Here is a 21172-nt window from a genome sequence, read left to right on the forward strand (position 1 = left end):
TATGGTTTCATGCTGTGTCGACGATATCTTCACATTGGCAGAACAAAACGAAGCCAGCCATGCTTTCACGTCCACTCCTCTCCCGCGGCTTATAGTGTCACCCGCAGTAGGACAGTGCTATTATGAGAAGCACCAGCAGCAGGGAATGTTACGTCTGCCTCTCGCTTCAACGAGTCTCCGAAACTCGAGATTACGCAACCTCCAGCGCTAAACGTGGGGAAAAACAGCACGATGCCATGCCATCTCAGCTCACACAGTCTTTCCACAAACGGTAGTTTGCCTCTAAAACAGGGAATGCGGGCTGCGTATGCACTCAGCCAGCCATGCCCCGCCAAGGCCACTCTAGGAAAGGATACGCAAGCCACCTGCCTCACCCCCACTTCCTCTCCTCACCCTCGCGTAATCGCGAGCTCGCTCCCCTCCCACCTTTCCCCTTGCTCATCCAGAAAGACGGTGCTCATCAAGTTACCATCCTTCTTTGCTCACCTCGTGGTATTGAAATCGTATATAAGCACATTTTGTTAGTGCTAAGTAAAGTCAAGGTCCAATTTTTGCAACTCCCAAGGGACCGCAAAAGCATCTGAAAAATTGGGCAGTCCAAAAAAATGAATGCATGCGAAAATGCACCATTTTATATGTACATATTTCTCTTATGGATAGGGTCGAGGACAGAGTATCGCACTTGCGCAACTTTGCCAATGCATTGTTGAGGTGGCTCTGAAAAGAGCCATTTATTGACCTTTTTCGCGGAGCAGTTTGTTCTAGAGAAACGAGATGGCACTTACAGCAGCGCGCCATACGTCTTCTCAGCGACCGCGCACAAATACGAAACCATTACCGCTTCTACCTTGCGTCTGTGCGATGATCTGTCAAACATGCAACTGAGTTTTCACTAATGCACTGTGCTCCATTCATGCTTGTTTGAATCATGTGGAGTGAAGACGTGTACAATAGCTGGCTCCAAAAATAGTGACTGACATATTAACAAATATAATGAATACGTGGGGCCAAGTTCGCAGACTCCTGCTGCAACTGTCTGTACTTGTTTCTGGCACTTCGAGATGTACGGCTTTCCTCGGGGATACAGAAATTTGCTCATCTGCCAGCATTGTATTGCTAGCCTTCAAAAAAAGGGCTTCAGCCCTGGTACGTCGGCAAGAGTGAGTACCGCTCGTTAAGCAATGATAATGGGAGTAGCGCCGCTTTCTGTCATAGTAGGTTTCCCGCATAGTATCTACACACATCTCCCCCAACCAGCATGGAAACTTACACCCACTCTTTTGCCAACATGTCAGGAATACGTGAATGGGCGAACACTTGAATATATGCGCACCGTATACAGTTAAACCTGCTTATTACGAACCTCCATATAACAAATTCCTGGATATAACAAATTTTTCTATTCCCCGCCGTTACACCATAGAAGCACATGTATTTGAGACCTCTACTTAACGAAGTTTCGGCAGCGGGAGGCCCCCTCGAAATAACGAATTTTCCCCGCCGACAACCTAGACATTTCGCCCCAAATTTTGTCATTTTTGCGCGAGCAGCAACCGGAAGCACCTTCTCCGCCGCGACGGAATGCGAAGCGGTGGCGCCGCGCTTGGCGCGCTCGAATTCACGGGAATTCACGGCGACTGTGAGGCGAGAGCGAGCGCACGTGTGCGAGCGTGCGCGTGGCGGGCTTGCATCCCTCGACCCGGCGATCTTGCCACCGCGGGCGTGACCTTTCCCCCTCCCTTTATTCAAACCAGATCCTGCTGCTTCAAACCAGATCCTGCCTCAGAAAAAAAAAAGTTTTTTTTCAACGCGCTGGCAGCGGCACTCTTTGGTTACTGCGCAAGTCTCTGCGCTTCACTTCACTAACCTGACACTAGGTGACACTATGCGATGCTACGACGCCATAGTGTTGCTCACTCTTAATTTCCAACGCCTCGCACTAGTGCGAAACGACACCCATCCACGCATCCGGTACCTGGAGTGACATTCCAAGAATGAGTGCTTCGACTAAGAAACACAAGATATTGACCTTGTCTGCAGTTCGCTTTGAACATAAGCCCACGCGGGTGCACACGTTTTCCACATCACAGATCGCTTTCCAAATACGGCCGCCGCCGCCGAAGTAAACGCCTCCCTTTCTCGCCTCTCCCGCCGTGCCTAGCGTATAAGCGCGCTCCTCCCCCCCCCCTCCCCCCCCCTTGTTCTTCCTCGCGAGCGTGAAATTGAGTCGGCTGACCCCCGCAAGCTTTCACTCGCACATACAGTGTATGACGCATGGCGATGATGTTGCCGTGTTTGGACTTTACAACGGTGACGGCACAAGTGCGCTTCGCAATAAAATGTGCTTCTGTACGGTGTCGGGATATGGGGGGGATGCCAACGGCCCTCTGCCTCGACACACCGAGCCCCGCGGTTGGCGCATGCCTGCGCCTCAACCGCGGTCCGGTACAAGCTCGAGGAAACAATAGACGACAACCACTTGTACACTTGGAAAGCATTTATTACGACTGCAACTAACACTTCGAGCAGGCCAGCTAGCTATAGTTGACATCGCTGAGGGTTCCCTCGAAGAGAATAATACACTAGGTACAGAAGGGCTTCCGACTTACCAACTGGGGAATACGGGGGGGGGGGCCGCGGCGTTTGCCGCGGCAAGAACGCGGTTGACTAACCACGTGCGGGAATACGGGAGCGGCGGCGGAGACTTCCGCCGTCGCCGCTTACTGGAGACCAAAGAGACCCGGGCGATATCAGCGGGATCTCACGTGACCCACCCGGTGGCGCTGATAGCGCTTCCGATTCCCGCGCGCCGCCCGCGGAAGGAAAGTTTCCCCTCTCCCAACTCTCCCTGGCACGCATGCGCTTGACGCGACGTTCGCTGCCCGTGCGGCTGTTATGGGACCCGAGGATTCCCACAACGGTTACTACTCCGACGGCGACAGCAAATTCGCACCCCCTACAGGCACCTTCTCTGTGTTACTGGGAACGTATCTAGAAGGCCATGCTTTTGTGCGTGGCAATCGGCAACAGCTGTACGAGCAAGAGATACGTCATGGTGGCCATGTTGTGAGTTCACTATCGCTGGCGACTGTCGTCTGGGCGTCGGAACTCGAAAATCAAACGTCTGCGCACATAAGATTTTGCCGATCTTGTGCCTGTGCGTGTAGAACAAAAAAAAATAGTACGCATTAATCGTTTGGTGTGCAATGAGCGACTACGGCTTAAGCGGTCATGGGATTCAATGGGAGCTGGGTGCGGGAATCTTCGCGACTACGTTTAAACTGCAATTACGCATTAAGCGGGTACGTATCAACGAGGTTTGACTGTACTATGCTTACTTCGTATAGCTGTCTGCTAATTTGCTGTCGCAATCGATGCTTTGCCTTTCGGGAGAAACTGGGACTTTTTTGTTCGTCGCAACTTTGGTGTATTGGGAGTAAATCTTGAGCGATATTACATACGGTTAGCGTTTCTTTTTCGAATTTTCTTGCTGAACCTGCATATAACAAAATCCTCTTTTATAATGAAGTTTTTCGGGAATTTGGCAATTTCGTTATATCCAGGTTTAACTGTAAGCACAATTAGGGACGGTACTACTCCGATAGCGCACGAATGGTCGAAGCTGAATGTTTCGTGACAGTCCACAAGAGTAAGCGAGTTACTCGTGATAATACGCATTTGCTACAAGGTATTACAATGTGCATGAACAGCTATGTTTCAAGCCTTGTGTGCAGCAAGAACAAATCTAACGGAACTGAGCACACCCACAAACGATTGGGCAGAAAATGATCAGATAGTGACTGTACCGAGGAACCTTACCGAGTCAGAAACTTGACAAGCCACTGCTTCAAAGTACAGTCGAATCTCGATAATTCGAACTCGAAGGGGCCCGGAAATTTGTTTGAATTAAAAGAAGTTTGAATTAAAGATAGGACGTATTTTTGAAGCATTCAAGCACCATAGCACGATGCACGAACGCTGCGAGTCGTGAAATATCGCGGCACGCAGCTGCCCACGCCGGCCAACGCTCGGTTCCCGATAACGGCAGCAAACGAAACTTCAGGGAGTGGATGGTGCCAGATGGCAACGGGCACGCACGTGCGGAGACCGTCAAAGGAGGGCGGCAGGAAAGCGGATTTGGTCTCGGCAACTCCGCTTTCCACTGCCACCAAAGCCACTGCCACTGCTTCGGTGGCAGTGGCTTCGGTGGCTCCCCTTGCCCTCTCTTTCAGCTCCCTCCCCTTCGACTGTCTCCGTGCGCGCCTGCCGGCCGGTACAGCCGGCCGGCGGAGATTAGCCTGCTCCCTGAAGTTTCATTGTCTGTCGTTATCGGGAAGCGAGCGTTTGCCGGCATGGGCAGTTTTGTTGGCCGGACTGCGCCTCCGCCGCTGCATTAAGGGGTCTCTCCTAAGGTTTTGCTCTATGGCAGTGTCGGAGCAATGCCGGTCGGAGGCGCCGCTGCGTTATTTGGCGCGCCGCTGAGAGCATTGTCGGGCCGTGGTATCTTTGAATTAACTTACACAAATGCTTTTACGTTCGAATTACCGAGCGTTTTCGCTTATTGAAATACAGCGTCAGTTCGAATAAACCGGCAATTCGAATTAACGAGATTCGATTGTATTTGCCAAATAACGAATGAAGACCAAAACACCATAATCCTGATTCAAATTATGAGCGGAAAGTTTGGATAGCTTTGAATACATATCCCCGCTTTTAGAGCAAGCACCATATACGCTGCTCGCGCCGTTTGGACATAGCTTAATCAGCTCCAAAAGCACTTTTGCATGTTCTCTGAAACTGCGGCCAAAGCTTCGTGTCGTCCACCCAGTCACCGTCTACGACATCTCCCAAAACAGGTTTAACTAAGCCGCACTGGCGTCATACGCATCCATTGTAAACACGGAGGCAGTTGAGGCAAGCAATGGACGTGTCACCACGTGATCAAACATGGCAGTGCCCACGGGATCGCCGCGAAAAGGGTCAATAAAACATTTTCAGAAATTCGACAGCAGGTGCCATCAATCTAGCCGGCACTATCTTCAGCTGGGTCAATGCTACCTGTTACTGCCTTAGCGGCGTGAAAAAAATTGTTGATCCTCTTTTGCACGGTGTTCCGCTTACATGCGATGATGTTTGGTTCAATTTCAGCCAGGGTCATATGATCACTGTACACTGATGACAGCATCATCAATGCTCGCATCAACTCTGAGCTTATCAGCTGTGCAGGCACTGGCTCTTCATTCTCAGTGTTGGACTTATCCAAATCGACCATCATTTGGCAGACGATTTCATCTTCGGTTAATTCTGCACACAGTTCGAGATCTTTGTCGGCGTCGGCGAATTCTTCAAAAGTTATCCCGGTTGGAATCGAAACGCCAGTGGCGCGCAGGTCGTGGAACACAGTGCATGGAAGGAGAATGATTTTACACGCTGTCATTCTCTTTTGGCGAGGCAGCCGTCTCGGTGCCGAGTGTGAAGCCCTTTTGACGAAAGCAGTTGCGAAGCGTCTCGTGTGAGTTCGCAAGCATGCCGGAAGCAGACCTAAGGTCAACATTGTAATCTTTTGCCACTGTCTTAGCACAGAACCATGCAGCTGAGCATGCGTGACCAGTACAGAAGCTTCAGGTAGCGGACCACACCTTGGTCCATCGGCTGCAAGGTTGCTGTGGTGTACGGCAGCAGAAATTTCATCTGTATAGCCTTTAGGTCTTTGATCTGGTCATACGCAGCACAGTTGTCCACAAACAGCAGAACTTTTCAATTCTGCTGTTCGAATCTCCTGTCCAACTTGCAAACGTACACTTTGAATAACTACTGTGTTATCCAGGCCTTCTTGTTGGTCTCGTACTAAACAGGTTGGGTTGCCCCCTTAATACACCTTGCATTCTTCAATTTCCCTATGACGAGCATCGGAAGCTTCTTGCTGCCCGACATGTTGCTGTTGATGAGGGTCGTTAGCCGCTCTTTGCTGTGTTTTGCAAAGAGCGGCTAACCTTTTTACTCTTTGCAGAGGTCACCAGCTGTTTTCTCTGGGAGCATTCTGTAGTCACCAGAGCATTTTCTCTGGGAGCATTCTGTAGAGCAATCCAGTTTCATCGCAATTGAAAAATGTTCTAAGGCGCAAACTGCCGCAACAAAGACTGTAGCTTTCCATTCCGATACTTTGCGATGGCTGAATCGTCGACAGCGCTAACTTTTGCTAATGCCATTCTGTGCATAAAATCGAATATCTTGTTGGGGCAGGAAGTTAGCCAAAGATCGGTAGGCCGGTTGGCTTGGGAGTCGACATCAAAACTACAAATGAGGCAGTGCAGGGTGACATGGGTTTGGCCTCTTTTGAAGTCAGAGAAGCACTGAGCAAAATCAGTTTTGAAGAAAGACTCAGGAACATGGATGAAAATAAATGGGCGGCTAAAGTGCACAAGCATCTGTACCTAAAAAGCGTGGACACAGAATGGAGGAAGATGTCAAGGAAGTTGGCAACCAGGTACAGGATAATCGAAACTGTAAATAGGCAACCAGGAGTGATCAGAAAGAGAGAGAAATGGAGACCGCGAATTAGATGCAAAGAATGGAAACAAAAAGGGCAATGGAGATTTACAAGAATGAGAAGAAAGAAATTAGAAGGGAAAATCTGTACGATAACACAAACGGCAGTGCCTTGCTATTTGAGGCTCGAGCCGGTTGCCTAACAACAAAAACATACAGGAGAAAATATTCGCAACTAGATGAGGCATGTGTATGCTGCAGCTAAAGTTCGTAGACCATTCGGAACATCCTAATGGAAAGTGAAGGGATTCACCCAGTGAGACCCATAGGTAACATGCACCTTCCAGAAGCACTTGGATGTAAAGTGGACAGAAGCATCAACCGGTCAGCAGTCGAGATAAGCAACAGATGATTAGAGTATTAGTGAAAAAAAAAAAAGCAGGGAAGAGATCGACACCACCGGATCCGTTACAGCCATAGGTAGCAGTACAAGGTAGATAGAGAAGGTTTGAGGAAAAGAAAAAAAAAGATTAAAGAGATGTATACAAAAATGCTACAATGAAAAGCATGTACAGCATACCTGAGTAGCTCAAGCATGCTAGGCGACTACTTGTCACAGCCTCGTTTCAAAGGGGATGCCAATAAATCATCATCATCATCAGCACCACTTTTCCCGTACATCTTGAACTTGAAGTCATTGCGATTCTTGAAATTTATAAGCCACCCATCGCTGAAATTCGAGTCCTTGATGTTCATTTGAAGTGCGTAAGCCTCCGCCTTTTGCTTCATGATGTAACCCGAGACCAGGATTCACTTTATGATCATGGTATTCAGCCACACGAGGAGTGCTTCCTCAAGCTTCGGGTACACATCTTGACTCGCATTCCTTCTTCCTTTTTTTTTGCCCCGGTTGATTTTCCAGCAAACTTCCAAGATCTTCAACTTGTTTTTCATGAAATTTGAAACCGTTTGCTTCGAAATTCAGAACGCCAGCCCATGTTGGCTTGTGACTGGCCGCTTTCAACTTGCTTGATGATGGTGGCTTTTCTGACAGGTTTAGTGCTGGAGGTTGTGTAATCTCAACTTTCGAAGTTTGAATCGAAAGGCAGACAAGCATTAACTCCCCATTTTCAGCGCTTTTCGTGATAGCATCATCCCACTGCAGACGACATCAGCCGCAGGGGTGGAGAGGATGCAACAGCATGGTTGGCTTCGCTTCGTACCGCCAGTGTGAAGATATCGTTGACACGGCATGAAACCACATCTCTCGTCACCGACTTTCAAATTCAATAAAATGAATTTTTTTCTTGTTCAAGTTTGCTGTTTTCCAATTGCCTGATAATTTGGAAAATTATGCGGCCCCTTCCGGGTGTAAGAAAAATTTTACGGCGACTATACTGATTTACATAAAGATCAAATTTCAATATAATGAAATTTTTATATAACAAAGCAAATTGCCAATTTGATCGACTTCTTTATATTGCGGTTGAACTCTTTCCTTACCACGAGGAAATTGGCTGTTTTTTGTATGTTTGAGTTAGGAATTTATTGTGCAACAGCTAATAAGTTTACAATGTCATGCAGTATACAAATGTGCAGGTAAATGAACGTGATTTCAAATATTATTTATTTTTAAAAATACAAAAGAAGTTTATTGCCTTAGCAAAATTCAAGAAAATCCAGAAATTAAAAAAAAATTTGAGTAAGTAACATCTCTGGCAAAAGATTTTTTAGAGAAATTCCAAAATATACAAATGGTTAATATATTCTTTTGCAACATTTGTTTAAAACCCGTAGATAAAGTAGTCTGAGTTAAGAAAAATTACATGATGCATAGTGAAAACATTCAAGTTCTTGATTGGTCCTACTTACGATTCTTTTTTTTTAAGAAAAAGAATTATTTACAACATAATATTACATACAAAAACACGCATACTAAATGCACATTTCAGGGAAAAACAGTAATTACAAAATATGTAATAAAAATTACCAAACAAATAATGAAATTCACGGAAAACTTTCCTAATGACAGACATATCTCCTGAAAAAAAAATTTCTGCACGTCGGTTTGTCAGGGATATGCGTCCATGCATATTTCTTTGTGTTTATACATATATCATGAATGACCTCCGCCGTAAAGGACGCGAAAAAAATTGAGGGCTCTCGCCAGCCACTTTGGACCCCTACAGAGGTCAATGCCCAGATCTCTCTGGAGTCGAAGCTGGTGGTAGCACGTCTTGTCCAAATGAAGTGGACACACCATAAATAAAGAAAATAATAGTTTGGATACCAACAGAGCAATTGAACCAGCTGTAGATATCAATAAACAAAACAGGAGGCAAAAACGGAACTTGCCGGCGGGTGACAGCTGATGTTCCCGGCTGATCTGCTGAACTAAACTCCAACGATGCGACATCCATGTCCGAGTCATCACATCAAATGTTCAAAAGTTCGCTTCTAGGATCGTCGGGATCAAGCGAAACTGCTTTCTTTCGAGCGTGTGGGGTTCCGGATGTCGATGCCATCACGCCGATCAAGTGGGCCTCAACCTTTGAACTCGCGCGCCTTTTAAAAATCTCTGCCACGCGGTGAAAATGTGAACCGCGCAGAAACAAACTCTACTTTGTATACAATCATCGAGATGGCGCTACGAATCCAGGAGCGCGGTGTTTTTTAAATAGGCGCTCAAAAACATCGATCACCGGTGATCGACGCCTAGTGCTGTGGTAAGAAAAGAGTTAACTGTATAAGGATGACCGAAATATTGGACACCTTACAGCAGGCTGTTCGATAATTTGGACCCTGCCTGCATGAGTTAAGCTGAAATACCAATATTTTGGCTTTGATACGTCGCCAGCTTTTTAGTCTCTCATGCTGATGGTGCCTCCTCGAAAGTGAAACTCAGTAAAGCTGCATGTTGTGCGAGGTCCCCTGGTGTTGGTTAGGTGCATCCAGCATTTGTTTATTCATATGTTACAGTGAAAGCATTACTACGCAGTAAAGGGTAGTACATAACCGCCAAGTACAAATTAGCATCTCCTGACGTGCTTCATACGCCTACTAACAAAGAAATAAATGCGATGCCACAGTAAATAATACATAAAATATGCGCTACAAGGTTTCTTTCTTTTTTCCACAGCTGTGATAAATTATGCGTCTCACATGATCGTGCAATAGCGAGCAGCATTTCAAAACTTTGGCAGGGAACGCCGTATCAGAGCGGACAACTTGTCTGGCTTTACCCAACGTGCCCGTGCGCATCTGTACAACAATCTACTACTGAGTGAAGCTGATGCTGCTTCACCGAAACATATCTGCTACTACGGGGTGCTGATTGCCTGAAGTGATTTGTGCGCCGCACGTCGCCTACTAAGCGCATGTCGTCTTGGCGTTGGTATGCTTACGTGCGCATTTGCCAGCAGACTGCAGCGTCTGTGCAATCGGCTGTCTTCGTGCCCGTGCCACACCTGGCCATGCTTGCATACAGCACTTATCTTGTTGAGTCAATACGGTGACAGTGGGCTACTTTTGCTTCTGTAAGTGACAAGCACTTGAAGCAGTCCCGCTCAAAGTTACATCATAGAATGGTGGCATGTTTGGGTTATCACCTATTAAATGCGTACAGTCCACTAAGGTAGCCATCATGCCTTCATGTATTTGCAATGCTTATCCATATAGGCGCCACTGCAATTACAACGAAGCCAGAATCATTAGCAGGAAGCACTTTCCGAAAGGTGCAAGATCATTTGCACCACTGCTTGGCACACATTTTTTTTGCCACTTGTGAAATAAAGTCACTTGATTTCTGGTGAATTCGATATTCTGGACTCCCGATTATTCGGACCTTTAGACAGTTTGCATCGAGTCCGAATTATTGATCGGCAGCTGTATACGAAATATATTGCGGGGTTTATAATGCCCTGAAACTGCACTGTGGATTATGAGGGACGCCATACTGGGTTAATTGTGACCACCTTGGGCTCCTTGATGCGCACCTAAATCAAATTATGTGAGCATTTTTGCATTTTGTCCCCTTGAAAATGCAGCTGCCATGGCTGGAAATCAAACCTGTCACCTCATGCTTAGCAGTGGAACGCCGTAGCCACTGAGGCGGGTAAAATCTAATACTACGTCGCGTAGACACATGAAAGCCATTGGTAAAACTCGTATGTGGGGGGTCTTTCAGCACTACGGTTTAGTATCTTTCATTTGCAAATAACAAAATGTGGCCATCTAGAAATCCTAGCTAGCAAAGTAGTGCAATGAAGGTAAGGGCCAAGCAGAGATAGCAGTGCGAAGCTCTGCACAGTGCCATTCTTAATGCTTATGCATAAGGTGGGGAGGGTCTGTTCAATTCGCCCCGCACCTCGTTCACAAACACACAATGGTACGTGCCAGTTCAGTGTTGCTGCTTTGCTAGCACAGAACTGTCCTGGCTGCTCCCCCTGCGCACACCGTGCAGTACCTTTCCCGTGAGTGCAGTGAACACTTTGAACTCGTACCACATAAAACTTTCACTGTGTGAAATCATTGGGACGTGCAGGCGATGTCGTGCTGAACTGCTTAAACAAATGGTGAGGTGCAGGCAAATCAAATTAACCTTGCACTGCTTGAAAGATGTGAGCCAACAGGTAGCGAAGTGCGTTCGCCCAGGTTCCTGACAACAAAACTATCGAAAACTGTGCAGCTTTCCTCCCTCCCAGATCTGCCAATCAAAGCACCGAGAGGAGTGTAGTGTAGGTGCCCAAGACAGTCATGATGCAATCAGTCCTTAGCACACTGATGTTAGTTTTGAATGCCCCTATGGTTGGTGGCTCCCCACCAACCATTCTTTCCAGTCCTGCATGGCCTGCAACCCCCTTTTCTCTCTCCTCTGATCTGTTGCATGGTGAGCCTTGCTTGCTTCATGCATGTAAATCTTGGTGCACACTCTCTGAGGATACTTGACTGCACTCATCTCTAGTATATGTAGTTGTTTCTGTGGCCTTTATTGTCACTTAGTGGTGCTTGCCTGCACTAATCATGAGCTGGCTAACAGGGGAGACACAGTGAAGTTTATCAAGCTTTTATAGGTGCAAACTTTTGCCCTCGGTAGGAGGCCAAATAACAGTGGCAATGGTGGCAACAGGCATTGTCAGTATAGTGTGCAGATCATGGTGCTATTGTTCACATGTGACAGTTGTTTAAAGACGCCGTGCATTTTCAACAAAGCATTAGTTGCTACTGCAGTCCTGGAAGGTGCTACAAGCATCAAAATAAATGAAAATTCAGGGTGATAATATTCAAGATGTTGAAAATTAATCGAATTGCAAGGACTGTTCAATCGTACATTCGGTATTTTTTACGTTCAGTTTGGCCAAATATCGGGCGTGGTAGGATTACCAGAGCCTGTGTGAGGCAAGCTCCCACGTAAGTGATGGCTGCTTCACCTGCAGGTGCCTAAGGTTTGTTTTCAAGCTAACAGGGCCAGTGCTATCTATACCTCCAACCTTTGTTCCAAGTGAAAGGGTACCGTATATGCTCGTGTAAGGGCCGCACCTATTAATTTAGACTTAAATATTTTGAGAAAGAAACATATATTCATGTATGGGCTGCAGCACCCCCTTTCTTGCACAAGTGCACCTCGCCAGTTGTGGCCATGCAGCGTTATCTCCATGCAGACGCAGCGTCTAGGTCAGATTGAAGTGAAACATTGTTAGGATTAGATTTTTCTCTAAAGATTAGGCATTCATCAGCAAGGTTTATCAATACAGCATGCAGGGAGCAGTGTTATCCGATGGCGCACCCAACTGGTTGTTTCAGAACATTTTGGCAGTGCTGTTGCAGTAGTTCAAAACAGCTTTAAGGCTGTATTGCGAGAATTTAAAACTATAAAAGAGATAATTGTGCTTCATGATCACCCATTCACGCTTTGGAGTAAGGCTTAGTACGCTGTATTTTATAGCCCTTGGGCCACAGCCAGACCGCTCTGAAATGACCAGTTGAATATGGCATATGATTCTATGAAGGAGAAGGACAAAGCTACGAGTTCGGCATTGCAATGCCAACTCACTGTAATTTAATGTTACTCTCCATCCCCACTTTCTTTTAAAGCTTTGTTTGCATGCTCACAGGTCACTCATTGCACTGATTCCTAAGCATTCAGCTGCAAATGTTCATTGATACAGTCAAACCTTGTTGTAAGCGTACTATACTGGTTACACACCGATATTGGTGAGAAACATTTTCGATTTACTTCATTATATCCAATAATTTGATTCATCGTATCCCATTCTGCCACTTTCAAGAATTGTATTGAAAGAATTATTTTGTAAGCTTGATCCACCCCTTATGTAATAACCTGAGGGGCCGTTTAGGTAACAAATAGATAAATGTAATACCTGTGTTCATTGTGTCAAAGTTTGACTGTATAGATCATGTCAGTCTACCCTCAAGTTTCGTCTATTGCGCTATCTATGAAAGTACACCTTGCAGCTTGTATTCTGCATGGTGGTGTTTCCTGTAGGTAAAGTTGACGTCAAAGGTGCTGAATGTGAAAATTTTGAAGAAAAGTAGCGAACTGCAAACATGGTATTGCACAATCTTGGTGTAGTGGATTCCGGTTTCAGTGCACAGGTGTCCACATGTGTTAACAGGGTGCTTGGCTCGGGGCCCTAAGCACTTTATTTTTGTCTCCAATTTATTTCTTCGGACACTTTCACTCATGCTTGTGCACACACGCACCATTTGGTCATTGCAGGCATAAGAAGTCATCACCGGAGACTAAGATACTTCTTGAAACTGCGGAAGGCGACGACACTGCGGACGTCTAGTTAAGCCTCATCAGCTCGCTGCCTCACATCGCTCAGGACATCATTTGGAGAATGGCAACAGGCCAGCCTTCTCAGGAGAGTCCCTCCATTTTCCTTTCACCCTAAGTCTCATCACCATTTTTTTTTTTTTGCTGCCATTGTCCATGGCTGTAGAGTGAACAGCAGGCTGACACACATCCTTGCTTTGCACTTTGGCTTGCATTGCTGGCTGCGTGGGTGATCACATCACTAATGTTAAGACGTATGTGCTTGTCTCTGGTCATGCAAGTGAGGGTATAGAAGTGTCTCTTCTTGAAATGGTCTAGCACTGTACACAGCTGATTCTGGGAAGAAAATTTTTTTTAATGGTTTCCTGAGGAGCAAAGAGCTATAGGCTCTTTTTTTATTCATTTCATCGAAAATGATGTGGAAAAAGCTACAAGATTCTCTTACTGTATTTTGGAAGTTTCAATGCACATCTGTCATTCAGCAACTTGACATGTCCTGTATGCATGAGACCGTAGGATACTGGTACTTGCAGTGCCTATTATTACGCAATGGAGGTAGAGTTTGAGCAAGCATAAAGAGTGGTCTGCCTCTGACAATGTTAATTTGGCTTTCTAGCAGAGTTGCATTTATCGTGAGACCAAGGGTCAGGTGTTTAGCAAGCTGTTGCATAAGTACAAAAGGTCATTTCAAATATCGAACACACGTCATTATCTGCAGAGAAAAACATTCTTGGCTTGCTCATCTGATGACATCAGCAATGAATGGGCTTGCAGTGTTCAAAGCAATAGAGCACAAAAAAAAAAAAAAAACAGCCATCGTAGCATGTTTCGAAAAAGCATCATTGCCACGTACTACAGCCATTATTTAGCTGTTGAAGCCACCATTTGCACTCACTGCCGCCGTTATTTCTACTCTTGCAACTTCTAGCCAACTTGCTTTTGTTGGGACATTAACTAATTGCAGAGCAAAATATTGCAGTCCTGGTCAGGCTAATTGTCATGCACACATTGTTTGAAAAGAAAATTCGAACAAAGCTGAATGCAAGTGTTAGCATGCTTAAGCTGGATACCTGGGTGTGGCAATCATAAATGGTTGATGTTGAATGTGACTGGCGTTTATATGTGTTATCAGTGTTATGTTTTCTGGGGCACATAATGTATATTAATCGGCAGAGCACAAGGTGCGCATCCCCTGTACATTTTCTCATTCTAGATTAAGCCATCCTCATTGGCTAATTGTGGAAAATTCCATGTAAGGTACAGAAGGAAGGGTAGCGAAGCTGACAAGATGGCTGGAAGACTTAGGAACCAGCCTACGCTTTCTGTGCTAGGAACACACTCAGATTATTCTGTCCTAAGCACTTTTTTTTTTTCAATTATGTATGGTTCACCATAGTTTGTTTCGAGAAAGGCCCCTCAGCATCGCACAGATGAACACTATAGTTGTAGCACAGCAGAATACTGTATTATAGCAACTTGACCTCCCCATCTCTGAGTGTAACCTGTGTTCAGAATGTGATTTGAATGATAGAGGCATTGTTGCACTTCCTGTTTAGCTTACAACTGGCCAATAATCCTTGGCCATCATTTTCTATCGCCGCCACAAAGTATTTGTCTGTTGTCATGTTTCGGGTATCTTTCCATCGTGCCTTGAAGTGCCGTTGTCAGCACATGCAAGCATGTGTTCTTCTTCTGTGATCTTTTCCAGCAGTGTGCAGCAAAGAACAAAGCAAGGATGGTTAAGCTCGTGCAAACGTTAGTGGCAATTACCAGAAAGTGTTAAAGCAGTGTTCACAACAAGGTAGCCAAGCAACTTTGCTTGCCTGCTGCTCCATTAGGTGCTTTTGTGGTGTTCGAAAACATAAAATACCAATGCAAGTCTGCTAAGGTAGCAGCACTTCCACTTAAATGGCTGTGCTTTGCTTTCTTTGATTAGAACTTGAGGCTTTGTAGAAAGTAGTCAGGAAGTAGAGGGCTAAATTAACCGATGCAATGCCAAGTGTTTCCGCAAGAGACTGCCAAAAATTTTGCGACAGTACAGTAGAGATTTTATCCTTCGGCAGCACATTATTTGCATTGACGGACATCAGAAATTGCCTGATATCAGTGGCAACTCTCTGTTTTATTGTTTTATTAACCTTTAAGTTATTGATTTTAGGGTGCAGCTTTGATTTTAACGCACGTCTGTCCTCATAAAAGTTCACTAGGCAGTGTCAATTAATGAGCTTGTCACTGATGTTGGACAAGTTCTGATCTCGGCCTGCATGGGTAACAGGTTGGTGAAAATGGCGTATTCTCGAGTACGACATATTCTCAGGGAATTTTTGGCAGTCAGCGGGGAAACAGCTGGTATACAGAAGTATGAAAATGTCAGTTTGTGGTAAATAAGACTGAATTTGAGTTAGCTTTGCATCATACAGGATGTGTACTGTCACCATTTACAATTGTTTTCCTTGGCCTTCAGTGACTAGGCTAGTAGTGAATTTGCACAGTAGACTCAGATGTAGTAACTCACACATCTAGAAAAACAGGGATAAAATTATGAACAGCTATCTAGGGTGCTGAAACAGCTAGCTCTGACAGAAACATATGTATTAGTGATTTGGTCAGACTGGGAAGAAAATGAAAACAAATTTGCCATAAGAATCAGTAACTTGCAACAATCAGCAATGACAAGGACAACAGAGCTGTTTTCCACTAATTGCTTCTTAACGATTCATCATTGTTTGTTTAGCCGCTAGTCGTAGGTGTGAAAGCATTGAAGTTGACCTCAGACAGTGTGGCATCACCCCTGTTGCCCGACTGCCAGTGTGACATCACCAGTCAGATATGAGGAGGTTATAGGGCTTGAATAATTGTTAGTGATGCATCTTGCAACAGGGTTTAGGGCTAATACGTATCTGTATTTCTGTAGACATTTTATTACAAGTTTCACGTAGTGAAGGCCCCGCAAACTAAGGGGGTGCTGCAAGTAAAATCCAAATCCCAGCGTTGGGGTATGTCCCGAACCAGAAGTAACTAGAAGGCAAGTAAAAAAAAAGTGAATTGTGCAAGTGAATTGTGCTAAACAATTCCGGGCCAATTTTTCGACTGCACTAACTGCACAGTGCTGCAATTACATACCCGGTACATCCAAAACAAGGTTATCTTCCTCTTCTTCCACAGTCTTACTGCAACTTTTACTGGCCCACATTGTTATTCTCTATGTTCAGCCAAAGCCACTTAGGTGAACTTGAAACCAAGGGGCATTGTGTTAGCACCATTGATTGAAATGCGAGTGCCGGTGGAGTGCGTGGTTCTTGCACAGCCTTGTGAAAAGCAACAAGGAGAAGAATTTCTGATGTGTCACAATTGTATGTTGCAAGTGTGGTCATTAATGTAACATGTCATAGTTGGTCACCAATCCTCATGGTCATTGCTTTTCGAAATGATGGTGAGGATTGGTGAACCACGCAACCTGACGTTTGCATCTTAATTGGTGTTGATAGTATATATGCAAATTGCTGATTGGCTGAGACACATCTTTTTTGTTTTTGAGGCACAATTCTTTTTCAAGCGACTCACTTGTTATTCATGCTGTTGCTACTTCAACCGTGCTAAAAAGAAAAAAAAGCAAGTCGCTGTTGCAACATTTCTGATAGTCGGTTCCAGAATACACACACGTTCTAGATGTGTTAATATTGCTAATTTCAGGAGATGGTACCATAAACTTGTTCTTTGTGCTCCTGTGCTTCTCATCTGTGGTTTAGAGACGAGTATGACTCGTTACGTTTGTCATTCCACTGTCATTAAGCTCTAATCAGAGTTGGGCATTATTTGCTGTGCATTTCGGCAGTTCTTGCCTAAAGTGCATTTTATTTAGCTTTCTTTATTTTGTCTGTTCCAGCTATGCCTTTAGTCATGTATGTATATGATATGATGCGAAAAGTGTGTTTCCTATTGTAACCTGTGGCTTTATATTTGGTGCACTCAGCTCTGGTACTCACATAAACAGCTTCTGTCCTGTGCGCTGGACTCGTTGCAACTGTGAGACATTGTTTTATGCTAGTTTGCTTTGTCCTGCAGTATCCTTTGCCGTATTTATGTAGCACTATTATTTAAACAGGGTTTTAGATGCTTACAGCGAATTTTCAGTCAGTATTGTATTGGGGAATGCAGAAGTCCTAACATTTTTTTTTCTTGGAGCATTTTGATTGTGACACCGGTGTGCTAATGTATTATTTACAAAGTTTGATATTTTTAAGTAGAATTTTTTTTTTACTTTGTTATGCCATTTTCCTTCAAAGGCTTTTGAGTTTACATAGATTTAGTACTTACACTGATCTCTCCGCTCACGAATAAATGTTTTTTAGCATCAGGTAAGTTTTGTTTGCTTTGTGAAATGCCTGTAGTTTTAGGTTTTAAGTATGCCGATATGTAAAATCGCATCTTAGGGTATCTTTCTTGACTGTTTAAATGCGCTCTAGTTTTTATGGGGAGGTAATATTTGTACTAGCAATTAAATGTTTACTTAAAATTGGTTTTTCTATTGGGCTAGTTGGGTGCTTGCATTTTTGCTTGAAATGTTCCTCCTGATTACAGCATGAGCAAGTGCTGTATTGAGTCTGTAACTATATGTTAGGTTGTTCAGGGCCAATTGTATTTGGGATCTGAGTCATGCTATAACAAAATAATCTCTACACATCACCCACATTCTGCTTAAAAACCGTAATGTAGTCACAAACAGTGTATGTGCTGGGTAGCTTACCTATGCACTGCAAGACTTTGTGCGGTCGGAACTCGGTGTTTGTCATTGGCAGTAGCTTAAGAAAGTAATACTAGTACAGTATAGACCACTTATAACATAACCGCTTATAGTGCAGGACCGGATATAGTGCAGTCTTTTTGACTCCCGTTAATTTTCCCATAGCACTCCATGTATACACGTATCGCTTATAGTGCAGTTGCAGGAAACGAAATACCGGTTACAGTGCGGCTGCCTGGGAGTACGGAAGTCAGCGGAGACGGCGAACGCTCCCCTCAAACGGGCGCCCCAAGGAGTGCTCGAGGAAGAAAGAGAGACGAAGTGGAGGAGAAGGGCACGTGGTGCGAACGAACAGCCAGTGAGGCTGAAACCAGAATCTTGAGTGCGAGTCATGAAATATCACGGCGCGCATAGTGAGCGAGGGCCACGAAACTGCCAACCCTCGCTTCACGACACGAAACTTCAGGGAGCTTGCGGCGCCGGCACAGCACGGCGAAGGGCGCACGCGGAGACTGTGGAATGTGAGGGAGGAGGGCGGCAGGGAAGCGGATTTCGTCTCGGCAACTCCGCCGCTTCAGTGGCTCTCCTCGCCCTCCCTCATAGCTCCCTCACTTTCGACTGTCACCTAGCGCGCCCGCCGCCGTGCAGGCGCCGCCGCTGCAGACGGCTCGGCGTCAGCTCCGCGAAGTTTCGTTTTCTGCCGTTATCGGGAAGCGGGCGTTTGCCGGCGTGGGGTAGTTTCGTTGGCCGGCCTGGGACAGCGCCGCTGCTTCTTCCCTCTGCGCTGTAGCCGCAGCGTGCAAGGTCAACACGTGACTAGAAAGTAGAGGAAGCATAAAGGAGAAAGAAGGGTTCACTGCCATTTTCTACGCGTGGCTACGGTAGCGTGGCTGAGACGTCGGCATGTTCCGGCGGAACGCAGAATCGGCGACCTTGCCATTTGAGAGAGGGTGAAATTTCCACCGTGTTTTTTCTTTCTTTTTTTTTTTTTTTTTTTTTGTTCGCGCGCGACATTGAGGGGTCTCTGCTAAGCTTTTACTCTATGGCGGTGCCGGAGCAATGCCGGTCGGAGACGCCGCCGCGTGATTTGGTTCGAATTAACGAGATTCGACTGTAAATTGAATGCAAACGTTCTAGCCGCATTCCTCGACTGTCGCATACGTGTGGCGGCTCGGTGCACATGTTTTGCATATGTGCGGGCCTTGAAAATTGTTGCTTTGGTTATAGTGCGGTAGCGCTTATAGTGCGGATATTTGCCACTCCGGCGACTTACGTTATAAGCGGTCTACACTGTAATTTGTAAAATGGTGACTGCCAAAAGTCAAAGAGGGGTGGTGGGGGGGGGGGTCACAATAATGTTGGTTACTTGTATAGCTATAGTTGTTTCACACCTGGCTGGCAGTGCTGTAGAAGTGACAGTGATTTTCCATCCAGTCAGAAATATATATATATACAGTTGATCTTAGATATATAAGACTCGGATATATAAAATTTTTGTCTATACTGAACAGTCATAACATCCCCTAGGAAGTCCCATGCAGAAGTATAGCGCTGAACTATGCGTATATCAAAGTCCCATTCACCGCCACATTTGATAATATCGAACGCTGCGCCATGCCGCGCCCCTGCAAGTGTGCTTATTCTAATGGGTATGCGATACTTCTTGCGCTGTCGGAAATGTTCAGATGAATTCGAAACAGCGCCGTTTTGGCTGATGCTGTCAAACAAGACATTGAATCTGAAGGGTAGCACATGCCATGGAGGGAGGAAAGATGAGCAGGGTTAGTTTTGCTCCCTGTGAATATGGATAGCTCGTGCAAGCTGCAACCATTCATTATTGGCAAAAGCAGATTGCCGCTCTTCAAGAATGTGAAATGCCTACTAGTCCGATAGGCTTTTCACAAGAAAGCATGGATGACGAGCTTTGCACTGAGAGGCTGCGGGCAGGGAATACCGAAGTAGAAATATTTGTGCCACTGTTTTTTTTTTCGTAGACCACAGCTTTCCGCGAGCAGCATTTTAGCATTCCGTGAGTGGTCAAAACAGATCGGACCACAGCGTCCTAACCTCCACTTGAACAGATTTTTACATTATACTGCAGTTTGGATTTAACGAAATTACTGCATGCCACAACCGCACTTAATTCGCGAAAAGACTACTGCAGCAGCGGAGGGCAGGGCTCATCGCTGTGCAATTCGCAACCTCACAGTGCGCACTGGGTGCGTTTCATTCGTGCTTGCAAGGTTACACGAGTGGAAATACCGTAAAATTGCGAGCAAGTGCCCCCCCCCCCCTTTCTTCATCCTGTTGTTCACCACTTCATGCATTTTCACAGGACCTCTTGGCTACAGTTTGTGTCAACGTTTTACGAAATTGCATATTGAATTACAATTAATGATGTAATTTACTGAGAAATAAATTAATTGTTTAGTCGCACTTCTGCTGAAGCGCGATTCGCCCGGTATGTACATAGCCATCACCAAGGCATAGCTTTCATCAGGCACCGGTTTCATCAAACGTGTGAAGTGTCACCATAGAGTAAAGCACGAGACACATGGTTCGATTTTGCGTGTGATCCGTCATAAGATGCGTCGGAGTCCGGCTTGCCGCATATGACAATTTGGGGGGACATGGTACGAATGAGCCAGCGGCGCATAGCTCCACCCAGAACCGGTGCCCCTGCATGGACCCTCAGAATACTGTGTAACTTTGCAAAGTGAAAACAAACGTGTTTGCACAGCTCTCTCGTTTTAAACAAACGATGCCGATATATAGACGTGTTTTAGCAGGCCATGTCTGCAGTGTTGGCTCCGTTGACAGCCGCTGATGGCTAGGAGCCAGCAGGCCTAGCTCGCTGGGCCGTCAAATCAGACTGGTGGCACTTGCAATAAGACCGCATGCAGTTGGTAATAAAGCACCTATGTTGGTCAGCGGAACGTGTACACAATTATGGCGAGCTTAAATTGCAATACATTTGATTTTATTGATGGAAGGATGGAAGGGAATGAGCCAATCAGGCGAGCTTTCGCTGGGAGACGGTATAGGCCTCGCTCGCTGACCGCTGGGTCCGGGGTTGACAGCCCTTGAATTTTGGTTCGCTACCAAGGAAGGGCCCCCCCCTAACCTTTCGTGGATTATTT

At 45.6% G+C, this 21172-nt stretch overlaps 1 protein-coding gene across 3 annotated transcripts in view; it reads left to right on the forward strand.

Annotated features, from left to right (window-relative positions):
* The window catches only part of LOC119437516 (xenotropic and polytropic retrovirus receptor 1-like), a 170149-nt gene extending 152504 nt beyond the window's left edge, over positions 1-17645 (forward strand). For all 3 annotated transcript variants that reach the window (XM_049660637.1, XM_049660638.1, XM_037704525.2), the window contains one exon: positions 13229-17645. In XM_049660637.1, the coding sequence (XP_049516594.1) occupies positions 13229-13301 (73 nt within the window). In that variant the 3' untranslated portion in view covers positions 13302-17645. The remainder of the gene's footprint in view (positions 1-13228) is intronic.
* The last annotated feature ends 3527 nt before the right edge of the window (positions 17646-21172 follow it).

The sequence above is a fragment of the Dermacentor silvarum genome, chromosome 1, assembly GCF_013339745.2.
Source record: "Dermacentor silvarum isolate Dsil-2018 chromosome 1, BIME_Dsil_1.4, whole genome shotgun sequence".
NCBI classification, from domain to species: Eukaryota; Metazoa; Arthropoda; class Arachnida; order Ixodida; family Ixodidae; genus Dermacentor; species Dermacentor silvarum.